Raw genomic sequence first — 21416 nt, 5'->3', positions numbered from 1 at the left:
CAAGAACATGGGAAAACCCTCACTTCCTTCCAAAGAATCCCACTGCGAGAAGGACTTCTGGAAAAGAAAGGCACTGGTTGTCTGATGCATACAGGTATAAACATGCTTCTATATATATATAGTAGTTGCACTCAAATTCGAGGAAGCTCAGATTCAGCTACTTTCTTCGAATGGAGGCTGGAAAAGGTAACCACTTATGCTCCAGTACAAGGCAATTCATTGTAGCATTCTACCTTTTCATGTAAGCATGATGTACCCTGTTCTTTTATTTAAAATATTTCCACAATTAGTGCTTCAATGATCAAGACTGCTTTCTGCCTTGAATACAACAGCCTGCAGATTATATAGGAAGCAAAGACCAGTGTCCTGCATTTTCACAAACCTATGCGAGAAGAGGGGAAAAATACGCATGCATGTGACTGGCTTTTTTCTCCTGAAACCATATTTGCTTTCTGTATATAGATGTACGTGTATATATATGGGAATGCTTTCATATGTACGTAATACACACATTACTGCAGGGTCTGGAGAAAGAGTTAAGAATGTGGACTGCAGAGCGGAGGATCTCCAAGTGCTCACTGGAGGTGAAGCCGCAATGAATTAAACATACTGCCAGTGACGACACACATCTCCCCAGCTAAATCCATCACGTACTCCCCTTTCACAATATATGTAATTTACCGTGTTTAATACTTCGGTGTTCCAGGTGTGTGGAGCAGAACCATACTGCAAGGAACTTTGCTCTCCACCACGGAAATCACTACAGAAGTATAAAATCCCTTAGAGCTCGCAAAGAACGCAGGACACAAATTGCACATGAGCACAGCAAACTAGTGTTTCACAATTTTGGAGGTATTTTCTAACTAACGTGGGTGAGACCACTTTCCCGCCTATCAGTCTAACAGGTTCAGGTTAGAGAAACATTTAAAACTTCACAAAATAAAAACAAACCCAATGTGGACACTTAAAATGTCTTAAAATGCAAGAATAGCAGGAGGTCAGAACCAACATCATGTTACTGAAGGTGAGGACGTGACCTCACATAGATAGATCAAGAATAACCAGGGTAAAACTCAATGGACTTCAGTGACAGAGTTTGACCGACATACCCAGCCTGAACAAAAAGAGCAGCAAGTCCCCTGCTTATCTGTGTATGGAATAGTTCACTGGGGTGGTTATAAATATATAAACATAGCTGAAGGAATTACTCTGCGTTTTATGTTTGCAAGCACCCTGAATAAGGTTTGATGGGAGATACTTTTCCTTCCTCAGGGAGAAGTGACATGTAAATGCACTGATGCTTTAAAAATAGCTCTCTGGAAACACGAGGAAATGGAACCACATGTCCACATCAGAAGGAGCAGGTGGGTTTAAAATCATTCCTGCCCTACTGGGTTCTGTGAAACACCTCACCAGAACCTCTGCCAAGGATAATAATAAATAAATAATACACATAAATAAGTCGATCATTCATCAATTCTAAATGAACAACATAAAAAATAATGTGGTCATGGCAGCAAATATTTTCTGCCTTGAAGAAAAGTCTTCTCCAGAGGTGGAAAAGAAAAAGTTGGGTGCTTAATTAGCTAGACCTAAAGCGTTTCAAGTAAACCACATTTTGTATGAGAGCTAGCGGCTGGACTTCAACGCAAAATGCAGTTTAGCCATTGGTATTTCAAAGCCAAGAAGGCTTTACGGCCACTTTGGCAGCTGTTATTCACAGATGAAGAAGGTCAGATATTATTTTGCAAAAAGATTTCTGCCTGGCTAAGCTGAGAAGTTGCTTGAGCTGGCAGCTAGGAAAGGGATTCTCTTCAGGCTGGCCACTGCCTTAAGGAACTCATGTGTTCTGATATGACAACTCAAACATGTTGCAAGACTCTTCGAAGTTTTCATCCATATTCAGTCGCCTCCAGAAGGATTTCTGCTTCTTCTGCAATTCTTTACGCACACACCTGGGGCATGGTACAGCCTTCACTTTGCACTCAGAGTGGAAGACAGCACCACAGCTTTCACACCTGCAAACACAAATTAGTGTCAAAATTGAATGACAAAATAGGACCAGAGCATGCAATGGGCTTCACATGGATTGTGGGCAGTAGACATTCCTTCAAACAGTTCTGGTAGCTCAAAGAGTGCTATGTTTCAAAAGAGTGGAATGGTAAAAGACACTGGCTTGCCCACACCTCTGCCGGTGTAAAGCTACTCAGGACGACTAAAATAAGTTGACTTGCATCCATCTGCAGTTGCTGAGAATCTGTCCCAGCACTTCTGCTTCACAGACAGAAATGTTTAGAAGGATTAATCTTCTTATTAACTAGCATTCAGGTCTGTCACAGAATAGACATCAATTTTGTTTTATGAAAGACAAGTTTGCTGATTGGGTTTGTAAATTAAGAGTAACAATATGCATTTCCATTAAGATATATTTGAGCATTTGCAACAGTTAAGACATGACATTTTCCTCATTGAAGTTCCAATGGTCAGCTGTTCTGGAAAGAGTAAAAGTACAGTGCACTTCACCGGCAGGAGAAGTAGTCATTCCACAAAGTAAAAAATGAAACAGACGTAGGTGATATTTTCTGCTCTGTGTCCTGTGAAAGATGGGACTAGATCGACACAATTATAGCTTCTGGCATTCAAAGGCGTGCTATTCTGTTCTCAAATGTGGTATTATGATTTCAGACAAATCAACTGCTCAAACGAGATGAGTGGATTACTTTTGGGGCACTCTGAGGCAATGGATGTAATGTCACAGCAGATCAAGCCCCAGTTCCAGATGGCTGTGGAGCAATGAAACATCTGGTGATCATGGAGTGGGCTACAACTAAATGGACATTCTCAGCCTTTCAATGCAAATGACTATCTGTAGTGAGGAGTAAGTCACTACAGCTTTGTAACCAAATGAAAAAAATAAAAGGATGACAGTGTTAGAGGTACAAAGTCTTAGATTCCAGTTGGATAATCAAATAATGAAAGCAACAAACATCAAACTTTAGAGCAATTTTGAAATACAAATGAGGGGCGCCAGTCACCCTGGTGATTCTGTGGGAAGTCTCAAAATGCCTCGCACTCTTCCTTTTTCACAGCTATTGTAATCAAATGACTATACAAGAATCCAAGTGTCCATTTTTATCTCTCTAGTGGTTTTTTTTGTTTGTTTGCTTTGAGCTTTTTTTGCTGTGTTTTTTTCTTTTTTTTCTTAGAAATAAGGTTCTTGTAGTCAAGACTGTGAAGAAAAATTGAAAACATGAAGAAACAAACCCCCAACACTGAGAAGCCATAAGGCAAATTGTAGTATTTGGTATGCAGTCTGGCAATACTGAGAGAAGTCCACAAGCTAATACAACCTGTTAGCTATATTAGCTGCATCTGCATCTCACCTGTAACTTTTAAAAAACTGTTCCTGATCTGGCTGCACTTTAAGTTTTATGCATGGGTCCAAACATGGTCTAAATTTTAGTAACTGCAGAGCTTTGAGAAGGTTATGCAGAGATTTAGAGACACACGCTTCTAGCTAGCACAAACTGATAAAACTCAAATAACAAGTAAGAAAAGGAAGGTTAAAGAGGCTAAGTATAATGCCGTATATCTACTAACCACTATGCTCTCTTGCAGTAGAACTTGACTGTCATATTTCTAAGTCCAGCTAGTGAGTCTAAATCTGGGTTTGAATCAAGAAACTGGCTCACACAGAGATATTTATCATTTCTGTGCTCAGAGAGTCTGTGTTATGGCCCTGATCCAGTGAAGCACATAAACACACGCTTAGGACTCATACGCCAGTGGTTTCCTTGGGATTACTGATCTGCCTACAATTAAGCATGTGCTTACGTGCTTTGCTGGACTGGGATCTCCACGAACAGAGGGAGAGACAGAGAGGACAGCAGTGTCTTTAAAACTTTACATCATTCTGAATTGACACTAATGGTGATTTTATCAAGCTAATGCTCCCTTGTTAGTCAGCAATTTACGGCGCTCTGGAAGTTGCTAGAGGGTAATGATTGATGAGGAGTGTAATTCTGAGCTCTCACGTTGCCACTCCCTATGCTCGCTCAGTATTTCTCTACAGTACGCATGGAGGTGACAAAATTTATCAGAAATTGCTGCTGAAATGAATGGAGCGGGATAAGGGAGGAGCCAGCACACCTGCTCTCCCCAGCCAAGGCCATCGGCAGAGAAAACAAAGATTGATGGTGTTTAAATGAATATTAATTCATTTTTTGGAAATAAGCTCAGTGGAAAAAATTAACAAACTTCTCACACATCACTCAGAACCAAAAGAGAGAGAAGAAATGTCTGCACTGTTATTTATTAGAGAGGGTGCAATAGCTGAAGCTCTGACACTGTCAGGCACTAACCAGAGGCAGTGCAAACAGCCAGCCCCGGATCTCACAGCCCACTGCACCGGCAGCCATCGTGACCACCGTCGGCCCCTTCTGGTGCCCCCACGCCTGACTGCCACTCTGAAGACCTATTTTCTGCTTTCTCCGGTGAAGGCTGATGTACTCTTGGTGTGCAGATGACAACAAAACAGCAGCCTGGAAAAACAGTGCTCTGAATTGGCAAGCTGCCTCTTGCTCTCCACAGGGACAGGTCGAGAGGATACCTGGGTCAGCCTCCACCGCATGCTTGTATCCCCTCGCTGCTAAAGAAACTCAGCCACTGGGGCAGGGGGGCAATGCTGATCTTGCTCTGCCTTTGGACAAACGGTAAGTGACTCCCTTTAAAGTGATGGAGCTATACTACCCCAAGCCACCTACGGCTTTGCTTTTCACCATATCAAATAGAGTCAGTCTTAACTGACCCTGGAAATGTCAACTGGTTGACCATTCCTAATCTCACTGGGAGAAATTTTCCAGTGATACCAAAGACCCCACCAAAAAGATATTCCTTCTTAGAGTATTACAAATAGATTGCTTCTTATTTAATCCTGACATCTAATTTTATCTCCACCTGTGAGAGTCACAGTTTTTCTTTACTGTTTTCAAGCCTCAGTATTCTAAAATGCTTTTATTTCTCTGGAGAAAAAAATACATTTTGTAGTCTATAAAAGGCTCACGTAATAGTTCACTACACTTAGTTATCTTTCCCTTAACTCTTGTTGTTGTCATAGGTAATTCACAGTGCAGGTACTATTTCTGAATCCTGACTTCTTCTTTGGCTAGAGACCAAAAAGTCCCCGCACCTTTTGTGAGACTTCTATACACCACTGATAATAAGCTGATGAGCCCACTGCCATTCAGGCCTTTCATGTTTCCTTCTTTAATGAATGATATTGCGATACTGCACATTAACAGCATCTTGCTATTTTTCAAACATCATTTGAAGAACTGGTGAACATTGCATGTTGTTTTCATACAGACTTGCAGTCCTCTAAGAAGGCATCTGAAATATTTCTCTCTATTTCAGTGTTTTCTCTCTTTTTTTCTCTTTCCTGACCAACTCAATTTCTGTTGAGACTATAGGGGGTGTTTTATGTTTTAAGGATGTTTTACTTGTTTGAACACCAGAGTAATAGAAATGCAGAGAATTATTCAATCCTCTAAATAATTTCTATTGCACTAAAAAGTGTAAGAGAGAAAGGACAAAGCTCTCCACAGTCAGACAGGCATTATAATGCTCTTATTATTATCATTACTAGTTACAGAAGAAAAGCCTTTCTACATTAAAAGCATAAAATCATTCCTCGTGTGCTGAGGAAATGCCGATGTTAGTATCTCCCATTAAGTCTGGGCATTTGAAACATATACATATAAATATTTGGTAAATTGTAAATTCTGGCAAATTCTTCTCATGCTTCCCACACATATTTCACAGGCTTATGGCTCAAGTAATTGTAGACTCTGCACAACCAATTGATTTTACTCATATTTCTCCTCTGTACTGCACCACCATTTAGGTGCCCATGGGTAAGATCAGGTGCCCAAAGAGGTGGGATGCAACACAAAGAGGCCTCAAAGACCTTCCGCCTTAAGCAGACAAAATAAACCAGGGATGATCAACTGGTGGCTCAGGATGTCATCTGAAAGACAGTTTTATTTGTCTCCTAGGAACCTTACAGGTTGACAGACTGGCCAGCATGACCATCTTGGGATGAAGCTACTGGGACTGGCAAGGTTTATTAGGACAGCTTCAGAACCACACACAGGGCTGTACCTGTCTGGCTTCCAAACACCAAGTGGGGAATTAAAGCAGCTCATGGTTATGTTGTTTGTCCCTGAAATGAACAAACGGTGGATGACAGCTACACCACCATTCCCACCTCATAAACGGGAAACACAAGGTCAACTGCCTTGCTCAAGGTCAGCCAGGAGCTCTTAGAAGAGCTGAGAAGGTCAAAGAGCTCCCCTGTCTCACTGCAGTGCCATATTCACCCACCATCCTTTCTCTTGCAATTTTATACATTAACTTTCATTTTTTCATATAAAAAACCCACTTCCTCTGTGCCAGATCTTGCACACGTTTGTTCAAGCGAGTGATCCCTTGAAAGGAATTTCAGTAAGGATTTGATTTAGGGCCGAACCCTTCATTGACTAGAACTCGTCAGGTTTTTTCCTTTCCCTCCATGCAGAGTAAAAACAAGATAAACTGGGGTTGTTCATTATGTTTTCTTCAGGTAACACTATACTTTCTCCAAGCATCCAGAATACTAAGCCACCTGTAACTTGGCTATTAAAAAACCCCAAAGAGCAAACCACAGTAGCTGAAGTAAGCCTTGCCTAGGGATTGCAGCATGACGACCATCCCAGGCTATGCACATGTGCCTGACTGGAAGTATTTCTGAATTGCTCAGCTGTGAATATCACAGACGCGCCCTTCAAAACTCTCAGAGACTTTAGCAGAACACAAAAAGAAAATGGACTAGCTTGTGTTCACTTACAACACAAAAAAAGCCCCAAAGGCAATCAATGCCTGACACACACGTGCAGCAATATTATTACAGTTGCCTAGGAACCAGCCTGCCTAGGGAGGGACGCCCGTGTAGTAATGAATGGAAGAAAGTTGGCACTAATATGACATTGATTTGTCCCTATAAGGCGCTTGTTAAGATAATGCCTTGTATGACACCCTTACAGTCTTTACTAGACACAGGGTTTTTTTCACATACCATACTTAAAAACTATTAATACTTCAGCCTTGCTTTTGAAAAACTTTCCTCTGAAGAGGGGGGAAAAAAAAAGGCCAAACAAAAACAGAGCAGAGCCCGCTACCCAGCCCCTCAATTTGTTACATGCCTGAAATTCACTCTAAATGATTAATTCAGTGTCCAGGGAACCAGCAGTGATTCAAAGCATAATCATAGTTTTCCTTTCCATATACGTGCTCATCAGATGGGGGTTACCCTTGACATGCCAGCAGAGCTCGAAGACACTCCTCATGTATAATGGCGTGGCTGGGTCCTGGGCCGGCCCTGGAGGGTACAGAAATAACTGCAACTGCCAACCATCGGCCCAGCTCGTGTGCTGGGGGAAACGATGCAGAGGGGTGAGCTGGTTACAAGTGGCAGCTAGCAAGGGGTGTACAGTGACCGCCAGCCCGTGCTGATGGGTCTCACCAAGTAGAGCGCCTGCGGTTCGCGCCTCTGGAACAGCCGCAGGGACCAGCCCACACACAGCCTGACGTGGCATCTGTGAACACCACCACCACTGCTGTTCTAGTAATGACACCCCAGGATGGCTGAATGACACACTACCCGGTGTCCCTGCATGAAAACTGCCAGGCCAGGGTCCCTTTCACCCAGCAAGGGTTAGACTGAGCTGCTGGAGAAGCACCCTAGGCAGGGGGGGAGGATGAATGAATAAGCCCCTATCCTGGCTCGGCCACCCAGGGCTTGCCACTGTGTTCCTCCTCATCTCTTGCCCCTCATCCTGTCATGCCAGCACCCATTGCCAAGGTTGACTGCATCCAACAGATGTGCAAAGTGGTCAGAAATATTAAAGCCTCACAAATGAGGGAAGGGATCCTGCAGCTCCCAGACCCCTCTTCGCAGAGCTCTGTCACTCCTGATCCTATAAGGACAGAAGCATGTCCTCAGCTCCTCCCCAGCTGTGGCTGCAGGGATTTATGCTACACTTATCTAGGTATATTTCCATACCAGTGTCCAGCAGAACTAAGGACTGACTGTCGACCTCAGTACTGCACTTTGCGAGTTGCCCAAGTTCAGAAATCCCAAGCCAAGTAATGTGGCCTGTACACAGCAGTTCACAAGAGATCAGTAAAGGGACACTAAAATCAGTACGAAAACATTTAATCTGAAACTCATGTGATTACGCTTTAGTCAGTGGAGCTAGGTTACTTGGGAAAGGGGAAAAGCCCTACACATGGTAGATCCATACCTGCAAACCACTGGAGAGGCTGAGATGCCACAGAGATTCGAGTGTTTACCTTGCTCAGACGTATATCCTTTGCCTCTGCTAGCTGCCACACCATGAACTGGACTTTGCCCCTCTACCTCTCCTATTATTAATGAACTATTCACAAAGTGGTGGTTGAAGACCTAAAAGCAAAGAGTCAGGCAATACTACTAATAGTAATATTAACATACTGCCCTCAACCATTATGATGTGACTGCACGATTCTATTATTTTTCATTTTTCTGTAAGTCTCAAGTCTGGAAATCCTGTGATTAAGCCAGGATTTATGCTTTTAATAAAAGAGAAAGGCAAAGGCACCTGGACTTCATAGCTCTGCCGTAATGTGGAAGACATGCCTACCTGGACCCAAGATGGAAAAAAGGAACATAACATTTAAAAAAATAACGTACATGTATAAACAACAAGATTCTTAATGTAATTGTAGAATTGCTGAGCACTTAGAGTTGGCAGTGTTGGCTTTCATGGGCTAAAAAGCAATTGACAAGCTGTTGTCTGGTCTACAAGGAATCATATTTGGGAGATGGAGAAGTCTATCTTAAAAGGGGAATTTGCATGAGGAAGGAGGAGGAAGAATTAAAAGGTCTTGACTGGCAAGTTGGAAATGTCTAGAGTGAGGAAGAAGGCAAGCAGGGAAGCTGCAAACGAGATGGCTGCCATGTTCAGCCAGCGGGGAAGAGCAGAAGGCAGCACTGCAGAGACCTTCCTACTTGAAATTAATACCTGCCTTTATGCTGAATATTCTAGTTAACACCACTCTGGCATGAGGCAGGTAAAACCAACCTCTAAAGCTAATTCAGTTCCAAAATACAATGCTTGATGAAAAAGTCAGTATATTTTATCTCTTTCTTTTTATGTATTCTAGATAACATTACTGCGCTACCCTGCACAGACAAAAATCAAAAGATCTGGGCCAGAAGATTTTGACCAGTTCTGACATATTCAGATGAAATCAAATTATCAAGAGAACTTAACATCTAGTTAGGTGCCTAAGTTTCTTTAAAGAAAGTGTTGAGCAGATCACTTCAGGGTGCTTTGAATCAACTATCGACATCTGATAAGCTAAGCTCTTTCAGAAATTAGGTACTAAAATACTAGCACAGCTCAGGTGAGCTGGGCTTGGGGAAAGGCTGTCTAGCATAAAACAAACTAATCAAAGCAAGAAGGAAAATGATGTACTTTGAGTTATGCCTTTGACCTGTGCCAAGGTATTTCCTGGAAATGCTCTATACTACATATTTCAGTCTCTCCACCTAATACCTATCTTTAACGTTCTCCCAAATGCTCAAAGCTGTTTTTGTCCAGTGACACAGCATCCATAACACAGTGACCTGTAATCTTGCAAAGACTTTGGCATGCACATAAGGCTAAGCACAGGCTCGGAGCCTTTAGTAAGACTTCTCGCTATGTGTAAAGTACATTCATAGGTCTTATCAGGATGGTGGCCAAAGATTATAGAGGCATCCAAGCTGGTTGATATAGTCAAGCCTGTTCTGTGGCATGTCTATTTTAAACTTGGGTCTTCTGGTTTGTATCTTAAAAGGTCTACATGTCTTAAGTGATCTGCAGAACAAATTAACTTCGCAAAGAGAAAACAGTTTAGCCTTGATAAATGAATATGAACACAAAAGAACAACTCTCCTTGGTTCACGTGCATCTATAGTCACCACATAAAAGGCAAGGAATTGACTAAATAGTTCTTAACGAAGCAAGTAGCTTTACCAGCAAAACACAACAAATTGCCTGTGAAAGTAGTCACTAGGATGCAGACACAAAGGCATGATCAAAACTATTAACTGGGTAGCATATAATAATCTTAACCATAACTATAATTACTTAATTATCTAATTGGGCAGAAAACGCTTTTTAATGAATAATTCTATTCTCGTTCCAGTGGTATTTTTCTCAGTATTCCTTAAGACTTAAAACTTGTTAAAAATTGTTCTAGGTTATAAAACAAATACAGCCGCGTATTATAGGCAACATTACCACTACACAGGCATTTTCTTCTCACTTCTGCTTTTTTTTTTTTTTTTTTTTTTTTAATTTTAGGAGAAAGAAACAAAAACTTTTCACCACATTAATGAAGAACAAGGAATATCAGAAAAACTTGAAGGACAGCGCCTGGCTGCTAACAAATGGGCAAGGATAGCTCTAAGCCGATTTATAACCAGGGATATTTAAACTCATTTCACAACACTTGTAAAAATAAAATTAGTGATATAATAGGATAATTTTATATGTTTATTTACTAAATTTAAGCCCCGGGCAAATTTAGTCCAAGAAATAAAACAGGAGGTAGATGCTCAGGTTGTTTAAGTTGCCAGAGCTCCAGCAAAAGCAGAGCTGTGCGAGTTTACATTAGCTGGCAATTTGCTCCATGAAATGTGCAATTAACTCAGAAGGCTTTAAATATAGTTCTCATGATTTAAAGGCCTTCAAAAAGATGCCGAAATTGTGAAATTTAGAAGGAACCCTGATGAACTGTTATGCAAATATGGGTAAGACAGAAAAGAGGAAAATGGGGGACAGAGGAATCAAACTGACTGGAAGAGGCATCCAAAAGGATGGGACAATTTTTAAGAAATTGTTTAACTACTGAATCATGGCTTTCATTTAGCTCTGTGCAGAATGGCCACCTCCCAAGAAAAGCCACAGAAAGGAAATATCATTAGAAAGCTTATGACTTTGTGAGCCCACCCTTACATTCAAGGCAGCAAACTGTTGCGTTGTATTGTTGAGCAGGATGTAAAGAGCCTGCCAAGCACAGCCCACAGACCCGCTAATTAAGTGAACTGATTGTGTTTGGTTTGGAACCGTTTGCCAACAAAGGAATGTGTCATGCTGATTAGCGAGAGAAGGGTATGTAATATATGTGTATTCAAACCCTGAGGAGTGCATAACCCAGGTATTCACTCTGTTTGCTCAAGGACTGACAAAAATGACTCTCAAGCAAATAACCTGACCAAAGAGAAACTCCAGCCCTCAAGAGGGGCCCTCCTTTTCTCTCAGCTGTATCTATCTAAAGAAGACCCATCCTTCATAAATTCCTGCTGAAGACTGCTCCAGAAACTGCTGAGAATATTTTGGAGAGAAACGATCTCTCCACCTCAAAGCTGACCTGAAAGAGACCATGAAGATGGAAAGGTAACAGCCAGCTGAGAACCACCTTGGAACTGTAATGGCCGCTCTGACAGCTGTCACTCTTCTTGCCAAAGAGCGAGAAACGTTGGGGAGGTAGCCAGAAAAACAAATGCCAGCTCAACACAGACACAGACACACACACACACCCCCCACACACAAACAGACTTCACTTTTCAAACATTCAACGGAGAGGTGAAGTTTGCAAAAGCTGTCATGCACCCACTTTTGAGTATTTCTAACCTAACAGCCCAGTTCTCTGGCAGAATTAGTAGTATGCTCAAAAGTGAATGAGCAACATTCAAAAGCAAGAAGGAAAAACATGGTCTTCAGAGCTCAGGTGCTCTTTCCTCCTTAACTCAGCAGCTACAGCCAGGGTACTTGACAGTCTAGTATTGAGTACAAAATGTGAATACTGTGCTGTAGACAGCAATTCCAGAAAACCAGGATGGAGAAAGGGAATTGTAGTCAATTCTCACTGCAAATGGTGGACTCAGAATAGTACAACTACATCACAAATCTGAGCTGTTTACTCAGAGCTCTGTATGACACTTAACTAACAAGGAAAGCTGAACACGTCATCAGAAATTTCAGGTATAATCACAAGTCTTCACACGAACCTTTTGTGAACTTGCCATTGCATCTGCCACAGGTTACTCTGCACATCTACCTATTTCTAACTAGCCTCCTCACCTTACGCTTGTCATTGTAGTGGTCAGCACACCTACCTCAGAAATCTCTCTCATCTGTAAGAGATGGAAACAAACACAAAACCCCTCTACCTGACCTTCTCCCTCACTGCCTTGCAGCTGATGGAGCTGCACGGTAAAACACACAAGCTCCTCTGGTGGCATGACTTGCCTCCAGCCTGAAGGTGGAAAAGAGCAAAAAGATGGAACTGAAATAATCTGGTTAGTTTCACAGAGGTGCATGTGCGCACACGAGCAGTAATGAGATGAGAAAACTAACTAGGAAGGGAAATGGAAAAATGCTGGGGATAAAAGCAAGGTTTGGTGATAAGGAGTACAAAAGGAGTAAGCAGGATGACCTCTGACAAAAAAAGAAAGAGAAATATTGGAGAACCTTTCATGCTGATTGTGTTTTACTTAAAATCATTAACGAAGACTGCTATCCTTGGCATGACATCAACCACGACTTCACATTTGTGAAACATGAACAAAAGTCTTTTCTGGCTTCTAATTCACATAAAAACAGGAGCTAGAGCAGCTTCTTTTGGCTTTTCACTGAACTGCTGACAAATACTATTTGATTCCAGAAGGTTTTAAACTCTGTAATTGCAAGGTACGTCTGATCTCAGCTGAAGGGCGGGGGAACAAAATACACCCAACAATGTTTTTGTGACCAGAAATCCCTCAGACAAATCAAATGCACAGACACTTCAAGTAAACTTGTCTTCCCAAATGCTCTTACATGTTCTCATCAATCTTTCGGGAATACCTTCAATCGCCTTTTGTACAGCCTCAATAGACATCTTATGTTTTATGTCATCTTAGTCTCTCTCTTTTTAACTCAGCCTATCTCACCATGCATCCTAGATACATTCTTTCTTGAAAACCATTTATAGAGCTCAGCTGCACACCTTGTTTAGCTTATGTCCACTGCTTTGTCAATGCATTTTTTCGAACGAGAGTCTGGAAAAAGAATGTGCAAACAGTCTTTGAAACTCAGGTCAGGCTGAAAATCCCTGAAGAGTAGTCCTTGGTTACTTGTAATTTAACATCTTTGTGCATGCAGGGGAATCAGATTCTTAATGAAGCTCTTTTAACAGGCTGGTCCTGATTGTTTCCAAAGGTGGCTCTTCAATTTTTTTCTCTTCAATGGAACACTTTGGATAACAAATTAAAATAACTGTATTTGAAACAGCCAGAAAAGTACTTATCTATGGAGGAATGCTGTGCTGTCAGATCTACTGTCTTTCTGTTGAGTTTAAAAAAAAAAAAAAAAAAAATCTCTCCTTTATTCAAAATCCAAGACATTTTTGAAAAAGAGTAGTAACACTGCTGCATTGCCAAGTCTGCTCTGGTTTCCTGCATTTTGCTTCTAGGTTTTCCATGCAACTCCCGTCCCTGATCTGGCATCCACCACTCCATATAATGTGAAATAAAGGTTCTTTTTGTTTAGCTTAGGACTGACATACGCTTATATTTATTTTGTAGCCACCTGAGAATAGCAATGCCATTTTTAAAAAAAAAAAAAAAAAAAAAAATCTTGCATACACAGGCACAGAGGAGTATGCCCACAGAAAGCAGAGAATTAGCCATAACATTTCATGAGGGAAATGCTTCAGAATAGATGGCTATTGTTTTATGATGGACAATCCTAGTACATCATGGGTCCAGTGACATCGGATACCAGAAAGATGTCTGCAATCACTCCAGAGAATCCATTTGGCTTTTCAGGACACTTTGCAAACTCAGAAGAGCTTTGGATAAATCACACTGTGTGATGCTACACGTGACTTTTCCCTTTTTGAACAGCTGTTCTGAGACTTACAGGGCTTTGGGAAGTAGCTCTTCCCATCTATTTCCAAGTCTACTCGTGGTGGCCTCCCTGGACCAGTAATCAATCTAGTGTAGCTGCCCAGAAATGTGCATTACTGCAATCTAATCCCTAGTTATTTAAATAAGAGGTCATGAGGCTGAGAATCCACAACGATATGATATGCGAGTCAAACGTATGCTGACATTACGGTACCTGCTTGTAGAAATGTCCTCAAAGGGGTAAAGAATTTCTCCGTTGTTGCAGATCTCACAGATGAAACCCTTTTGACTACAAAGGCTGCAGCTGTACACATGAGAGGTGGCAAACTTGATCACCTTCCCCAAGAAAGGAGCCAGCTTTCCTTCGATAACCTGAAATGAGGAGAAGACAACATTGAATGAACCCCCAAATAATGACTAGAACTCCCTGAAGGACTGAGACAATATTTATTAATACAGAAATGCGGTTAAGCGCTGCTGGTTAAAACAACAGGAAAGTTACTTCCCAACAGTTTCAGCTCCATAGAATCACAAGTGATAATAGTAACCAATGAACTGGCAATGATCCAAACATAAAAACAAAGTTACTGTCTCTCTGTAAGTCTCTATACAGCAATAACATACAAGGTTAGTAGTCATTTTAAGTACAACAACGCATTCACATACTAAGGCACAAAAAAGTAGATAGGAAAAGAGCTTAAGGCTTCCATATTATCATCTAACTGACAGCTATGGATACTGCCTGACATTTATGATTTTCATTTCTTGGTTTTTTTTTACGCACAAATCGCAGTTTTGTCTTTGTTGCTTTTCCTCCAAAGCACAAGGTTTTTTTCATATTTTTTTGTGAATGGAACCCTGGCTTTCCGCCTTCAGTAATGTTGTGTTTCCCATGGAAAACCATTAAAATACAATATTCCCCTCATTGCCAAAATGAATAAATTCTCAGATAAACTCTTCAATAGGAACCCTGTTTTCTTCCTTCAGTGTCCAGCTCTCAAATCAAGAAGTCCCTCACTGCCAGACAATCCTGCTAGACCATTAGAAGTGATTAGCACTCCCTGTGTTGGTGTGAAAAAACGGCCATGCAGTATAGATTAAACTGCTAGCCACAACACTCATCTAAATTTGTGACTCAGTGACAATGCCTCAACAAGGGGTGCTATTCAAGCAAAATACTTTCCATTCAGATCAAACTTCCAGAGACTTTAAGGAATTCTGCTGGTGTAGGGAATAATGAAGATGGAATAAGGCCCTAAGTGTATATTCTTCTCTCCCGGGCTTCCTGTGGTCTGAATGGCAGCCTGCCAGATTCGTGATAGAAATGTGCCACAGGATTTGATAGTGACCTCCCATAAAAAAGAAAAAGAATGCCATAATTGCTGATGGAAGGCTTGCACAGGGCTGTGCCCTGAAACCTAAGACTGGTGAGATTTGCACTTAAATGTGTGCCAGATTCAGTTCAGGCACCCCTTCCCTCAATATGGTAACACACCACTTGTAATTTGGGTTTAGTGTAAATGAACCTAGAGAAAGCAAAGGTTCAAGGCAGAGATGAACAACAGAGATTTTGGAAGCACTCTTCCCCTGCGTAAAGTAGAAGGGAAATAAATTTGTGTTCCAGGGCAACCTCCTGCCCGCTAGCCGAGATAGCCACTACTAAAGAGTACACGTGGAAAAGGAGGTGCATAGGTAGCGTCGATGTTGACGGCGCTGAATGGCGCGGGCTGAAATGTGCCCCCTCTCTGCGTCCAGCTCAAGCCTGCTGACAACATCTGCACCCACAGGAAGTGGCAGTGTTATTGCTAGGACTGCAGATAGGACATCTGCTCATGCTAGAGGAAAAATGACGTTCCTATTGTATCCTGGCATAGGAAGATCCTCTTCAACCAGAATATAAACAATGCAGAGAAGCTGCTGCGTGAAATACAAAAATGAAGCCATAGTTCAAGGTAGTGATATTACTAACCTTCTAACGGATGGTCAGAAGTTAGTTTAGCTCCCCTAGGCTGGGTTTTGTTTTTCATTTTAAAGGAAGAAATTTTTTTCTTGCAGACTCCCGAGTTACAGAGGGTCTGAAAGCCAAACAAGTTGGGAGTAGAGGAAAGACACGAAAGCTGATAGTATTCAATAAACAGGAGGAAAGGAACAGTGAAGCCACCCAGCTAGGGACACAGCTACAATCACCATCCAAAAAGCCATTTAGCACTAATAGATGAAATACACATACAAAGATAGTAAATAAACCACAATAGATACATATTTTCCAAAGCATTTTCATGCTACAGCAACTACCTCTGACAGGCCATAAGAGCTCAGCTTAAAATGTCAGGATGAAAACAGAGCTGCAAACAAACTCTCTAAGTCTGTACTAATGTCACTATCAGCAAGGACTTAAAATTTAAATCTCTGAATTAAAATCACATTTTATATAATGTACAAAATTAACATCATCTATTACCTTCCTAAGCACCAGGGGTGAATTTAAGTCTGTATAAGGCACAGAAGGTTTTCTATGCTGAAGAGCTCGCAACCTAAGCAAGACAGATTAAGAGTGGGCAGCTGCCCCCAAGGAGGTGGTGTTATTTGTCCCTATTTATTTATTTATTTGTACGGCTCGTCGTAGCACTGTAGCGGGTTGGCTTGTAACTCTGGCCACTGCAGATACACAACGAAGATGATATCTTCAAAGAGCCATGCATGCCAATTTTGCAATGTGAATTACAGGCCATTTTACTGTATTATAGGAGGAAGACAAAATGCAACATCAAACTGATGTTATCACTATTTTTAGCATCTGTAAATTTTGTGTCATTTTGTTTCATCAGAGACCTCAGGGCTGTGCACAGGATATGAATTTCCCTTGCAGCCTTCTCTCATTCGTGTTTGCAGCTAATAAGAATAAAATCCTCATCTCCATTTACCCTGGCAAGCAAAAAGGAAGATTTCTACTTGCTGTCCCCAAAAGGAGTTTCATGGTAACACTTCCCCAGTGAGTGTTTTACGGCTTGGGAAAAGGAGCGTGGGACACATAATCAAAGGTGTCAAAACTTCTCCTGTGACTAAGCGCTCCCTTGTGACAGCCAGAGGCCCAGGGTCAGTCAGTTTAGACATCGCAGAACATCCCAGAACCACGACGGCAGAGTCCCAGGACGTTCTCCCAGTTGATGCTGGAATCTGATCTTGAGTTTCAAGGAAACACAAGCGATTAAAGAATAGAAGTGTGTTAAACAAATGTAATGCATTATCCAGATATCAGGGAAATCATAGGAGGGGAAAAAAAAAAGACCTCAAGAGGCCGTCTTGGCAGAGCCAGCAACATCTATGTCATTCTTTGCAGCTGTATCTGTTACTAAAGCCTTTCAGCGACAGAGACTCCACAGCCCCCATGCAGTCTAACACAGCACACGTCTGTTCTCACTGTTGGAGTCACTCCTAAGCTTTGACCTGAACCCTTCCTAAGGACATTTCAGTTTACAAAGTAAGCTTACAAAATAAGTTCACAAAACAGAGAAACTGTGAAATCACACACTACCAGCTACAGAACAGTTTATCACATTTCATAAGAAATGTGGAGATTTAGCACAAAACTGACTAAGTTAAGAGTATGCCAAAGGAACAGAAACCAAAAATTTCACCATTGACTTATCCCTGCAACATAGTACAACTTCAACACGCACCTGCAAAAGCTTAAAAATATATTCCTGCCTCTTAAGAAAAAAAAAAAAAAAAGCATCAAGCTCAAAATAAATTAAAATTTTGCTGAGTTCCTATTCGCTTCTACCTACAGCACACACGAAGAGCAAGGTCTGTTTCCTAATGCAAATTCTTTGTAGTGCAAGCAATTGTTTCGTTGTCCAAAATTATAGCACCCTCGTCATCAGTTGATGGAGGGTACAATGGAGCTTTCTCTTCCTAAATTGGTCAAAGGAACCCATCCCAATAGGATTCTGGACATGGGGCCATGCTCTCACAGGTAGCTTACCACTGCTGAACTTGGAATACATTGGGGTACACTGCTTGGTGCCAACGGGAGGAAAATACTTGCGTTCAGAGGCTCAAAGCAAGTTGTGCCTCTGAATAGCCCCAGTGTTCAGATCAGAATCACTGTCCACCTCTGTGGATCTGGAAAAACACTTCTCCAAGCTACCACAGGACAGAAAGCTGTGGCTTTGCATACTGCAGCTCCTAACTGCGTGTCCCACATTAAGAATAGTATAAAAATACACACCCGCATGTACACACATAAAAAGACAGGCCCTGCCCTGCCCCTGCCTCAAAGCACTTACAATTTAAACCAACAAAACGAACACTGCTTTTTACACTAACTGCCACATATCTCCCACCCTAAATGGGACAAACTGTGTTTTGGAGGAGCCTCCTGTACAGGCTCCCTGCCCACACTGCAGAGAGCATCCCTCCAGCCAGAGCATGGCTGCAGGTGCCGGGGCTGCTGGGAGGGGAGAGGAGAAGCCAGGAGAGCCCGCAAGAGCAGCAACCCACCCCGCTGCCCAGCCTCCCGCACCCGGCTCCGGAAAGCTGAGGTGGTATTGGGAAGCAAGAGGCGAAGGCAGAGACTTGTCTGCAGCAGTGGGAGAAACTAAAGGGGTACACAGGATCTGAACACATGCCAAAGGGGTGTTGGGACAATTATTTCAGATGATTTCTACAACAGAGGCTTTTCATACAAGTCAAAGTTATGAATAAAGGTAAATCAAACTTTCTTCTCTGTATATATTTGTGCTACTGTTCAGTTGGGTAGCAGTATAAATCCAAAGAAACAATTATGCTCTGTATGAGTGAGGTTGAGGTGAAGCACGGGGACTGCCAAATGCTAGCAGAACAAGCCAATGTCGGCAACGGCTGCAAGAGCCTTGGGCAGTGGGAAAACACGACGCACATGCACTGGGTTATGTCTTTCCTGATTCAGCAGGAAGACAGAGAAGATGAAAGGCAGCAGGGGCTATGGTACAGGTTGAAATCCCTTTGGATACATCACATTAATATGATCATGAGGGCAACGTGTGATCAGTCAAAGTTTAACCACTTGTCAGGAGGGCTGCTGGCCCCCCAGAGGTTTTCTGATCCTTCTATCCAAAGACTGGAAGTTACTCGTAGTTCCCTCGCTCTATCAAGGTGATGTTTTCAGAAACAAGCGGGCAGCCAGCTGTCTCCAGAGAATAAGAACTGGAAAGGCCATAGACCACAGCATCCTCCACAGGCAGAGAAATCCTCCTCAGTGGCCCACTACGCGCACAACAGGGCCGATGCGCACAGACAGCTTCCAGGAGCAGCACGCGTTGTCCTGGGGACTCTCACTGGTATCCCTGTGTCCTACCTTCATGACACATTTCTGAGCCCACGACGCTGTCCTGCACCAGAGGAGAGGCAGTCCCCTCACCTCCGACACATGCTGAGCTACAGCTCTGTCCTGACCTCATCCCTCATCCCAGCTCTCCAGGCCAAACACAATGCTGGCAGAAGTCCACCTCTGAAGGCCCCCACTCCCCAGCCCTAGCCTTGCCCCTAAACCTCCTCCTCCCATATAGCACCATACAGGGGGTCCAAAACTCCAGCCTGTTACACACAGCAGAAAGAAGTCAAGTCACTTTGTCTTCCCTTTTCAGTCAACAAAGACTCCTTGTATGAGAACATACTTACCAGCATGAAGAAGGGTTGCACAAACTAGTCCCACAAGTGAGCAATGTAGTGAGCACAGTGTTGCAATATATATGTTTTCATATTAAAAACCAAACTAGAAAAGCGGCCAAGGTAACAGTGACAGATCTTCTCATCTCCCTTGAGAGCTCTAACCCAGAGAGATGGTAACCTAAACTCACGGCTTGTAATAATTTTCTGTTTGGAAAACAGAACAAGACAAAAAAAATGCACAAAAAAACCCTAATACAAAATTAGTTAGGGTTTGTTCTGGTTCCTGACAGTTGTTCAAATTAGAAAAGACATAATAGAAGCTAGGTGTCACTGAAAAGCAGTCAAATATTGATTAGACAAGGCAAGCATGGAAGTCCCCTCCAAACTCAGACTGTGTCATTCCCAAAGAGGTAATATTACAAGGGCTTTAGGGGGAACTAGAGGAGGGATGTGCAGAAACAGAAGGAAAAATGAGCCAGCTGTAATCCACTATTGCTTCAAGTAACGCCTCCACAGCCTTCCACCCACCTATTAGACCAGGTCGACAGAAATGTCCAACCTTTGCACCATAGCCACATAAATCAACACTGAAATCTATCAGCCATGATGAAATTTCTGGACAGGAGAGAAGAAACAGTACAGTTTTCAGACATTTCTCAGGGCAGTGAGTGTTTGCTTTGAGGGCAGGGCTCCTGTCAGCAATGCTAACTAAGAAGTAAAAGGCAGGGAGTAAGGCCTCCATCCCTGCAGGAGCCTATGTTGTGAAATTGAGTGAGGGTCATCAAATCGCCTACCCTGTCTGTGCATTTTTACCAACTTCTATAAGTGCAGTAGATGTTTACATAGCATGGAGATCATAAATACCTTTGATCACCTACATGAGGACTGTCAAGACAAGTGGTAAAGGGGATATAGCTTGCTGAGCTTTCAGATACACTGTTCTGCTCGATGTGAGGAACTGCCAAGTTAAGAAGTCCAAATTCTGAAAAGTGTCACGGTGTGTTAAACCACATCAAGGGTTTCTGGATTAAAATAATTGTTAGATTAAATTTGATAGTCTGGATAATTTCCAACATATGATAATGAAAGTAAAATCAGAAGCCGTTTAAAAAACAAAAAAGAAAAAAAGATTTTTTTCTTATATGAAGACCCAAGATAATGGAAAATCAACAGACAAAGGATATTTTAACAGAAGCTATCCAGGATCTAAGAGAAGGAAGAGAAATCTACCCACATCTCTATATTCTGCCAGCTCTGACACAAGGGAGAGCCAACAACCATAGGCATCACGTAACAGTGTGTCTAGGAACACCATCACTTCACTGCGGCTAAGTGATCAGGGAATAAACACTGAGAAGGGAGCTAGAAACATCCCCAACTCTCCTGAATCCTCAGACCTGGACCTGTAATTTCCTCATGTACCAGAAGCACAGGAGGAAACGCTGGTTATTATCCTCATAGAGGAGTATCTGTTGCTACTGCTCTGCTTAAGAGCCCTACCACCAGGGTTTAATATTCCAGGTTAGGTGGAGAAAATACTGTAAAACTCAGGTTCTGTACCACTGCCACTGTGAGACAAGCTAAATTTGCCGAATGGCTTTGTGACCCCACCCTTGTAAATCAGCTTGTTAATCATTATCGTCATAGAGGTGATAAAGTCATTTTATAAGCCTACACTGAGGCTGTAACATTAACTACTTATATAGGGGCTGGTGTATTTCTCTGCAGATAACATTTATTAGAAGGC

General features: G+C 42.1%; 1 protein-coding gene across 6 annotated transcripts in view; it reads right to left on the bottom strand.

Moving 5' to 3' along the window:
- Positions 1-286: 286 nt before the first annotated feature.
- The window catches only part of PLEKHM3 (pleckstrin homology domain containing M3), an 88661-nt gene continuing 67531 nt past the window's right edge, over positions 287-21416 (bottom strand). For all 6 annotated transcript variants that reach the window (XM_082312321.1, XM_082312326.1, XM_082312323.1 and 3 more), the window contains 2 exons: positions 14232-14389; positions 287-2018 (listed from right to left, as the gene is read on the bottom strand). In XM_082312321.1, the coding sequence (XP_082168447.1) occupies positions 1841-2018; positions 14232-14389 (336 nt within the window). In that variant the 3' untranslated portion in view covers positions 287-1840. The remainder of the gene's footprint in view (positions 2019-14231; positions 14390-21416) is intronic.

Source organism: Platalea leucorodia (genome assembly GCF_965183815.1).
Source record: "Platalea leucorodia genome assembly, chromosome: 5".
NCBI lineage: Eukaryota > Metazoa > Chordata > Aves > Pelecaniformes > Threskiornithidae > Platalea > Platalea leucorodia.
Note: the sequence above shows the minus strand (reverse complement) of the source record. Positions and strands in the feature narration are given on the sequence as shown.